Source organism: Ursus arctos, unplaced genomic scaffold, assembly GCF_023065955.2.
Source record: "Ursus arctos isolate Adak ecotype North America unplaced genomic scaffold, UrsArc2.0 scaffold_25, whole genome shotgun sequence".
Lineage (NCBI taxonomy): Eukaryota > Metazoa > Chordata > Mammalia > Carnivora > Ursidae > Ursus > Ursus arctos.
Window position 1 is genome coordinate 25,965,464 of NW_026622930.1, and position 9,982 is coordinate 25,975,445.

At 46.0% G+C, this 9,982-nt stretch overlaps 1 protein-coding gene across 4 annotated transcripts; it reads right to left on the bottom strand.

Annotated features, from left to right (window-relative positions):
• Positions 1–1,673: 1,673 nt before the first annotated feature.
• On the bottom strand, positions 1,674–9,962 carry ZC2HC1C (zinc finger C2HC-type containing 1C). Of its 4 annotated transcripts, none has more exons than XM_044391349.3 (4): positions 9,821–9,940; positions 8,967–9,076; positions 7,529–8,870; positions 1,674–2,214 (listed from the first exon to the last, which is right to left on the bottom strand). In XM_044391349.3, the coding sequence occupies exons 3-4, from the start codon at positions 8,849–8,851 to the stop codon at positions 1,951–1,953; spliced, it is 1,587 nt and encodes a 528-aa protein (XP_044247284.1). In that variant the 5' UTR covers positions 8,852–8,870; positions 8,967–9,076; positions 9,821–9,940; the 3' UTR covers positions 1,674–1,950. The 4 variants fall into 4 exon arrangements, with proteins under 4 accessions (XP_044247284.1, XP_026375267.1, XP_057174674.1 ...); XM_026519482.4 differs by having other exon boundaries at positions 9,751–9,938; XM_057318691.1 differs by lacking the exon at positions 8,967–9,076 and having other exon boundaries at positions 9,821–9,962.
• Positions 9,963–9,982: the final 20 nt, after the last annotated feature.

Genomic DNA, 9,982 nt, shown 5'->3' on the forward strand with positions numbered 1-9,982 from the left:
CACTGACTATTGCGTTGTTTCTCCAGCAATGTAAGAATGAGTGACTGCTTCCTGTGTCTACAGAGGGCACTGCCCACACATGCATTTGTTCTCGCCAGAGGGCCCTGATCTGTGATCTTCATCACATCATCCAGGGATCCCAAACCCAAGTGCCCGTGGGGCCAGGCAGGAAAGGTGAGTAAGTGTAGTGGGCCAGGTGGGGCTGTGGTGATCTGCGCGGTCAGAGCACACGGTTGGGGCTATGCAGGGTTGCTGGCCTCGTATTTCCAGAACTGCCGGCTTTTCAAGAGATTCTCCATATCCCAATTTTTAAATGTCAGATTTATGTCAAATCTGTAGGACAAAGCAGTCCATAGGCTACCACTTTGCGGCCTTGGCCACAGCTCATTCTTGCCATTTATTGCTTTTACCATCAAGTGTGAAACGTACAGTCTGTACTTCACTCGACTCGCCTGGGAAGTGGATATATTGGGTTAAATATCCAGTGTGTGTGTGAGGTTTCTTCAGGTGGCCAGCCTAAGGCCCCACGATGTGATCCCTTTTTCTCTTTGCAACAATTAAGAGCATAAAGCAACTCAATATGTACTGTTTTTTAAGTATGTACATTCTTTTCAGCCTAGGGCCCTGCAGCTTCACAGTAAGGCCTTAAATTCACATTTCAGATCGGTCTGATCTGTGAGCCCAGCCACTCAGCAGAAGCAGCAGAGGAGATGGAACAAGAGTGAGTGGCCATTTGTTGTTAGAAGAATACGGTTCTGTTGTCTGCCTAGTCACCTTGGCCCAGGTCAGGTTGGGCATTTGTTCTCCAGTGATGCTCTCAGGACAATAATCCTACTGTTATTTCAGATCTGTTGTTCTGTCTTCATCCTAGCTGAACTGACACTACCCCCGACAGACGTTACCTTATCACTTCTCCCATCTGACCAGTCTAGGACTTACTCATTTTATTATTTAATTTTAAATCCCCCAAACCCATTGATTGAAGGTCTAATTGTGAAGAGTACTTGCAGTATGCACAGCTCTGCACAGAAAAATTTAAAAGATCAGTATCCTTCTCCATCAAAGTTTACTCTCTAAAAGAGAAGTTCATTGTGGTATAATGGGCAGGGACATGTGACATGGCAATGTCCCAGCTTGCTTTGATGGTAGATTTTGCTGCTGCATTTAAAAAGCCATACACCCAACCTGATTTCAAAGCAGAATGCCAGCCATAGCTGAAACTATGAAACTTTCTTCCTTCTTTCCTTTTTTTTTTTTTTTTTTTTTTGACATACGAAATCCATTAGCAAGAGCAACTACTGAGGCATACAGGGTGCTCTCTCCCATCCCTATCATGTAAAGCACATAAAGATGAGGTTTCCTTTATGGCACAGTACACCACAAGGAGGGCTTAGGATATACTGGCACCCTAACTTTACATACTGGTATTGGCTTTTGGCTAGGACCATGCATCACGGAGGTCAAGGATACATTTCCATTTGCCTTAAAAAGCAAAATCATATGATCTTTTATAAAAGATACCACCTGGGTGATCATGACCCTCTGACACCAACTCAGTCTCATGAACCAACTTCTTGCAAGAGCAAGAAGAGTTAACAGGAGCCACAGGCATACATGCAGAGGCAGCGGGGAGGGCACAGCAGGCACTATGCGAGCACAAACCGCCAGTCAGGCACGCGAGAAGACGGCTTTAATGTAGCCCGCTCGCTACTCTTGCCCTCAGTTCCGAGGGCAATAACAAGGCACGCCAGCCTGAGGTGGTAATTTCGTGGGAAGCTGAGGCTTCCTTTTGCCTCCTGCTGCTTAGCAATGGGTCTCTCCTCACTGACTAAGCTCTGCAGGCAGACGTGGGAGATGTAAAAGTTTTTGTTCTGTTTGGCATCAAATTATGCTATTCCCATTCACTGCTGCAGAGAAGCAGGGCCTTCCGAGGCTTCCACTGTTGTCTGCTCAACTGCAATGCTTCCTCGGAGGTGGAGGCCGGTTCTTAATGGTCTTACACTTGGGAATGTGCCGCTCGGCCACCTTGGGAGCAAAGTGGCGGCTACAGTGAGGACACTGAATATAATCCGGGTTTTCTGCAGGCAGGATGGGAGGCAAGTCTGAGGGGTTTCCACCTTTGGCAATTACCTGCTGGACCTCTCGAGCCTGACGGAGGGTACGGATGAAAGACTCGTGCTTCTGTCTCCAGTTGCTCTTCTGGGGAGGTTCAGCCTGTAAGAAGGAGGAAAACTGATATTCAACTTGGCGTTTACCACATCTCCTTCTGAGCCTTCATCAGAATGACAGTAAGGCAATGTAAAGGGTGTCCATCCATAAGGGCGGACCAGGAAAGGAGCAACACAGCTGACTTGCCAGAGTGGAGGCACTTAAGCTAAGGGCCTGCCAAGGGGGACAGTACTGAGAGGCTCGGTGCTTACAAGTACAGGCAGTGGAGAGGGGAGAGGTGCAGGGCTGAGAATAAATTGGATTCCTGGGGCCCCTGTCCCATCTTGCACATCTAAGTGCCTGTCACTTCAGCACTGTCACAGGAGAACGGGGATTTATTCTCTGGAGAAACTGAACCAGACAGGTTTCAGACTCAGGGAAGTCCAGGCATAGTGGAGAACAGGGTAATATTGAGGCTGAAAATTGGAACTAAGTGCAAGTATACATGATGAATTAGGGAACTGTTGGCCTCCTTCCCCCGCTCAGCTCCCAGGATATCAAACACACTGGTACCCTCACAGGAGACAGGAGTTCTCTGGATGCACCAAGCAGTTGAGAGAAAAGCCATTAGATGCTGACCTTGAGTGACTCCAATGAAAAGACTCACTATTTGAGAACCTAATAGGAAGGCCTTTGGTCAACAAGCCCCACTTACACTTAAATATGAATGGACAGCCTGGGATCACCAGACATTTGAGTAAAGCTCTAAGAAGAGAGACACCAAAACAGGTACATGAATTTCTCTCTCTCTCTCTCTCTCTCTCTCTCAGGAAACAGGAATAAGGCAAGTAAAAGAAAACTTAAAACCAGAGAACCAGAAAGAACTATTACAAATTAAAACTGTGATAGCTAAGGGGCACCTGGGTGGCTCAGTCGGTTGAGCGTCCGACTGCTGATTTCAGCTCAGGTTGTGATCTCCGGTCATGGGATTGAGCCCCATGTCGGCTCTGTGCTCAGCTCTGCCCCTCCCCCTGATCTCTTGCTCTCACTCTTTCTCTCTAATAAATAAATACAAATCTTTATTTTAAAAAGACCATTTCAGAAAGAAAAAAACTGTGATAGCTAAAAATAAAAATAGAAATGTAAAATGTCAAGAAAATTACTCAGACGGGGCACCTGGGTGGCTCAGTCGTTAAGCGTCTGCCTTCCGCTCAGGGCGTGATCCTGGAGTCCTGGGATCGAGCCCCGCATCAGGCTCCCTACTGGGAGCCTGCTTCTTCCTCTCCCACTCCCCCTGCTTGTGTTCCCTCTCTCGCTGGCTGTCTCTCTCTCTCTGTGTCAAGTAAATAAATAAAAAAATCTTTAAAAAAAAAATTTACTCAGAATGGGAAAAAAGATCAAGATGGAAAGTAGAAGAGATTAGGAAATTAGGAAGCCAATCCAGGAAGTCCAACACCTGACCAAAAGGAGTTCCAAAAAGAATAGAAAAAGCACACAGAAGAAATTATTAAATAATATAACAAACATTCCTAGAATTAAGGTCACTGCTCTTGCAATTGAAATAGTCTACAAGTATCCAACACAATCAGTGTGAAACTGCAGAGTTTCAGACTAGAGAGAGAATAGTGTAGGCTTTCAGAAGAAGAGAAACACCAAAAGAGGTTTCATATAGCAGAACAGGAAGCAATATGTCATCAGACTTCTCAACAGTAACACTGGATGCTAAAAGCTAGTGGGAAAATGCCCAGGGTCCTGGGATGGAGCCCCCCCCCCCCACCTCCCTGCTCCATGGGGAGCCTGCTTCTCTCTCTCCCTCTGCCCCTCCCCCTGCTTGTGCTCTCTTTCCCTCTCTCTACCTCTGTCAAATAAATAAAATCTTAAAAAAAAAAAATTTACTCAAAATTTTAAAAAAAAGTTCTAACAGAAAATCTACTTAGAATTCTATACCTGGTCAAATCCATCCATCAAATATAAGGCTATAAGATTATCGTATAGATACTTTCATACATCCTGAGACCAAAAAAAAAGTATGCCTCCCATACACATTTCTTGAAAGCTTCAGCAAAGCAAGGAATAAAGCAAGAGAAAGAAAGACATAAGAAGCTAGAAGCAGGACCCAACACAGAAGAGAAGCAAAAAGAAGTCCTAAAACAGCAGGTCCGCACCAGGCCTGGAGAATAACCATCCAGACTGGTACAGAAGAAGAAGAGTGGTGGGAGGGTAGTTCCAGAATGAGAGACAAAAAAAAATCAAACTGATGGATTAGGTGTTTGAGAATTTACAAAAACACTAAAAGGTGTCTGACATCATCAGATGGATCGGTTAGGAAAAAAAGATTAGAGACAGGTGCGTAGGAAACCAAGCAAATGAAAACATGAGTCAGCTATTAATTCCAGGTACACGTGGGCAGAGGCAGAATTTGTTCACTCATCATCGAACAAAATTTACATGGTTATTATAATGGTTTAACCCAAAATTGTGCTTCCACTACGATGGAAGGAGAAGGGAAGGAGAAAAGTGAAAGGAGAAGAGATGTGAAAGAGAGTTTAACCCGCAGCATTCATAGAAGGAAGTCAACAGATAATGTGCAAAACTGATGATTCAAGAAAGTAAGCATATTATTGAGAAATACAGAAACGCATACCAGAAGAGTCATCTGAAGGCTGCCACTGGGGGCCAGACTAGGATGGAAAAGGGTAAGGCAGGATCCTGCTTATTGCCTTATACGTCACGTAGTACATGATTTTTAAAATGTATTCAAATATTATTCAAATTAATATAAAATTAATTTTAAAAAGAAAAAAGAAGGCAAGTAGCTGTTTGGTGATCTGATATCATTAATGATGAATGACAGGAAGAGATATTACCAAAGGAGAAGGATCCTTCAGGAGAGAGTCCTACTGAAACAGACAAGAAAACAAGATAATCTGTGTTAGAGATGGTATCTAGGAATTTCTAAAAGAATGAGGGGAAAGTTCCTCAAGTATATGATAGTTCATCATATTGAATGAACTATTAATGCATCATATTGAAATTTTATTCAATTAACACTTGTTAATAACAAAGTACAAAGATGTGGTCCCTGTGCTCAAATACTTACGGTCCAGTGGAGAGACCAGAGCTACGAGTCTGCTGGAAGTTATGTGAAAACTAAATGATACAAAGAAAGTCACCTGTTCTTGTGAGTACACTAGAGGAATAACAGGGAGACACAACCTCTCAGTTTCCAAGGCCCAAAGCTTTGGAATAAGACTTAGAACATTCCAAGGGGGGGGAGTGCATCTCAATCCAGATCCTTTCTGCTTCAGTGTCCTCAATGCATCATACCCCACCCCCCCAAAACTAGTTTCCACAAAGCTAGGGTGTCTAATCTCAGAAATCCAATTCTTTTGCTTCACTGCTACTGTATTTAGGAATTTAAGAAACACAAGATTCTTTCAGGTGCCTGCCAGAAACAACCACTATAGTGGGATAGAGAAGACCCCAGTGGATTATTGGGTTGACCAGAAAGAAAACAGGAAAGAACAGGAGCTGGTGATCATATCATTATCTGCAAGAGCAAAATGTTGAATTCTTGTTGGAAACTGGCCTTCGGGCAGATTATCTCTGAACACAGAAGGGACTTTTTTGTGGTCATCTTCCAAACTCTACTGAAAGAAATAACTGCCATCGACTCCTCCTAACAGCCACCGCATAAATTTGAGTTTTCAAAGGCCCCAGCAAGTATGCCCGTAAACTGTAAAGTGCTTAGCGGACAAGAGGTGCTACCACAGCATAGGGAGGGTGGGAAAGAAATGAAAACAGAACATGCTCTCATATTTTGTTAGAAAATTAGAGTTGGGGGGCGCCTGGGTGGCGCAGTCATTAAGCATCTGCCTTCGGCTCAGGGCATGATCCCAGCGTTCTGGGATCGAGCCCCACATCAGGTTCTTCTGCTAGGAGCCTACTTCTTACTCTCCCACTCCCCCTGCTTGTGTTCCCTCTCTTGCTGGCTGTCTCTGTCAAATAAATAAATAAAATATTTAAAAAAAAAAAAAGAAAAAAAAAAAGAAAGAAAATTAGAGTTGGATGGGGCTTTGAGATCACATGGTCTAGGCTTTCCCAAACTTTGGGGTCATTGGCACACCACTTTCACTGTGTCCCCTTTACTATAACTTACTTAATATTTTTCTTTAAGTTCATGATTCCTAGAAACCACGGGCTTCATATGTTGTTATATTTTTCTAATACACAATAAAACTACTAAAATAAAAAATGATTGCCAGCATGCCGCCCTTTGAGAAACACTCATTTACAAGCCAAGGGGCATAACATTGACAGGGTGGCAGACCTATTCGTGAGACAATCTCCAGAGCTGACTGTCCAAATATGCCTGTGAAGTGCCCCTAAACTTACCAGGCAAGTGTAGCACAGACTTTTTACAACCTAGTTTTTCTGCAGCTGGAATGTTAACCAAAAAGAAAGTCCTTTACTTAAGGTGTTTACGCTCTAAATGGGGAGAAAACAGATTACAAACTTCATTGTGTTTCATGTATTTACTAAGAAGGTATATCAGAATTGAGTTAATCTTGAAAGAGTAGACAGGGTTATAGGCGTTGCAACAAATCCTAATCTTGGGAGGCGGCCGAGTGTACTGCAAAGAGCAAGGAACTCTCTCCTGGGCGTGAAGGGCTGCCTCATTGTTTTCTTTATATTTTTCAAATCTTTTTAATTTTCTACAGTAAACATTTATTACTTTTATAATCAATAGGACATATATTTTTAAGTCTAGATTTTGTATTCATTCTGACCCAGATTTATATGCTAACTCTGCCATTTATTGTTTTTTTAATTTCTTTTTTTAAGATTTATTTACTTATTTTAGAGGGAGTGTGTGTGCACAAGCAGAGTGAGGGGCAGAGGGAGAGAGAATCCTCAAACAAATTCCCCACTGAGCACACAGCCTGATGTAGGGCTGGGACCCGATGCGGGAGCCCAAAGTGGGGCTCGTGGGGCTTGATCCCAGGACCCTAAGATCATGACCTGAGCCAAAATCAAGAGTCGGATGCTTAACCGACACTTAACCGACTGAGCCACCCAGGCGCCCCATAGGTGCTGACTCTGCCATTTAAAACTGTTTGTGATCTCAAGCAAGAGAAACTCTCTGAGACTTGATTTGTGAATTGATAAAATAAGAGACAACAAAGCCCTCGCAGGGTTGTGGTGAGGAGCTTATGAAAAGCTCCCGTCACAGGAACTGGCACACAGTAGTAATCAACAGATGTTAAGTCGCACTTTCTCCCTATACGACACATGAATTTTTTCTAAAGAAAACTGATATAACATCCCTTTACAGTGATCCCCACTCAAAGTCAAATCCGTAAGGGCCCTGCTCTGTTACCTTGACTGAGGCTGGTCCCTTCCAGTTCAAGTACTGCTCTAGTTCTGTGCCCTTGGCCCGGGCTCTGGAGGAGTCGAACACTTTCCTCTTGGAACCCTGCATCCTGATGCAGACGTTGGAGTGTCTCTCCAGCCTGAGCAACAGAAACTTGCGTCCACAGTGGCTACATTCGCCAAGTTCGGGCCCTTCAGCGGAACAGCTGGAAACCGAGGAGTCTGGTGCCCTAGACAAGCTAGAATTGCTGGTGGATCCCTGCAAAGCACTGCCAGGCCCTTCTGAAGACTGAGAACGCTCCTTTGATGGCTCTGAGGCTAGGTCTCGGATTTTGTTATTGCTTGCCACCAGTCTTTCCCTTTTGAGCTTCTGTATTCCATAATCAGAGAGCTGGAATGGACTAGAATTTTCTTGAGACCGTCCCCAAGTTTCCTCCTCTCCCCTGTCTCTACTGAAGACCTTCTCGGACCCGAATTCTGGGGAGAAGGTAGGTTTGTATGTGGTGTTGCTATTACCTTTAACTCTCCTCCTGGGGAGTGTCATTCTCTGTAGCTCTCTTTTTTCATTTTCCTTAGCCTGTACCTTTTCTTTCTGGATCCTTCTGAGTTCCTCCTCTGTCTTCTTCAGCTTTTCCCTTAGGAGGGTCTCTTTTCTTCGGATTTCCTCCTGTAAGCTCTCCCCTGCAGCTTCTAGTCTTTGGATCTGCACCCATTCAGTCCTGTTGGGGTGTGCTGTGGCCCTCTCCTCCTGTGTGGCAGCAACGGCATGAACCACAGATGAATTCGCCCAGTTCCTGGAACCAAAGCTGCTGTATGGAACCTCTCCTGGTTCAGGGGGCCTTAGAGAGACATTCTGGTCCCCATCAATGCCAGCCTCACTTGTACCATGAGACTTCCTATGGAACACGGGTTTCAGTGGGTATGCCCGGTCTACCCCAACTCGCTTCTTTGTGAAGGGGATGAATTCCTGATTGTTTGCTTTGGGATACTGGGACTGAGGACTTGATGAGTAAAACAAACCTTTCACTTGGCCCTGGGGATTGCTTCTTGAATCTTGCTGGCTGCCAACACAGCGGGGATAGGAGTAGCTCCGGGCTTTTGTGCAGGTGTTCCATTTGGAGTGAGTGTAGAGATTATCCAATGTCAGCTCTTTGTTGCTCAAAAGCTTCTGCTGGAAATTGTTCCTCAGGTGCCCCATGGAGGGCCGCTGAGAAGAGTCACCTTTTTCACAGGGCTCTTGCTTAGCTGAGAGGAGCCCTGGAGCTTCTGTTTTATTATATGGAAGCATAACGCCCACAGGCAGAGGTGGTGCCAACTGGAGGCCAGCCATTCAGGGACTGGACTGAAGCCTAGGGGAGATTTAAACCAGATACATGTGAGGAGTTTGTCTGAGGTTCCCCCACCCCCTGGCTGCTAAAGTAAAACTGTTTCTACATTTGTCCTACCTACGCATTCTCTTGAACTTTTTAGGGACAGTGGTGCTGGGTCGGCCAGAGCTTTCCTTCAATAAGCATTTGGTGAATGCTCATTATTTCCTGTGGGTGCTTATTAGGTCCTGAGGATAGAAAAACGAATGTGACACGGGTGTTCCTGCCACCTAGCTTTATTCCAGTACCAGCCTCTGCCATACACAGCGATGCTCCCGCCACACGCAGTAGACTCCCTACCTGGGGGAAAGATTTACCGGAAAGAGCTACTGGATCGAAAGTCAGGTTTTAGGCCTATGACACAGGACAAGCAACTTTGCCTCGCTTGCTCGTTTCTTCACCCGTAAACTGAAGTTGCGCTCAGAGTTACATGACTGGCATTTAGGGACCTTAGGACTCTGAGTCCAGCCCTATCGTTTCACAGGGGAGCAAACTGCGGCCCAGAGGTAAGCGGCTGGCACAAAGAGCTCTCCAGCTTCCCTCCTGCTGGAACCGTACTTGACTCCAAAGAACACAGAGGCCGCTCAGGGCCTGCAGCAGGTGCCTGGCTGTCAAACCCTCACCCAAGAAGTCCCCCCGGCGCGCACAGCGAAAGGTCTGTAACCTGAGAGGTGGAGGCCACCTGACCTGGCCCCCCGCAGCTTTTAGATCCGGAACGCTAAAGTCACGCACTGTCCTAAAGGGTCACCCGGGGCGCCCCCACTGGAGACTCTGCGTTGGGAACAAGCCCTCTCTCTTGTGTCCATGAGGCCCTTGGGAGGTCGAGGTGCTGACCCCATGTCTGTCCCCCACTTCCGCGTACCTGAGGCTCTGGTGGACCGTTCCTGCTCAGGGCAAACCCCAGGACTTAGTTTTCCAGACCAGACCCCTACCTCAACAGATCGCCGCGCAGACGCTCTCTGCGGGCCTCTGTTTTTCTCGTTGCTTGGAGACGGAGCGCGTGCGCGCCCAGCCCCTTCTCGAGCAGCGAACACCGCCCGGGAAGCGCGCGCAGGCGCAGCGCGCACGCGGTCCGGAGACGCCCGCGAGGGGGG

What these genes read in the sequence shown, in the direction of transcription:
- ZC2HC1C (XM_057318691.1), bottom strand. Translation starts at nt 8,851, where the DNA reads ATGGCTGGCCTCCAGTTGGCACCACCTCTGCCTGTGGGCGTTATGCTT. An exon ending in AGGGACCAGCCTCAGTCAAG is followed by an intron (nt 2,215 to 7,528) that starts GTAACAGAGCAG and finishes TCCTTCTTACAG; the next exon opens with GCTGAACCTCCCCAGAAGAG.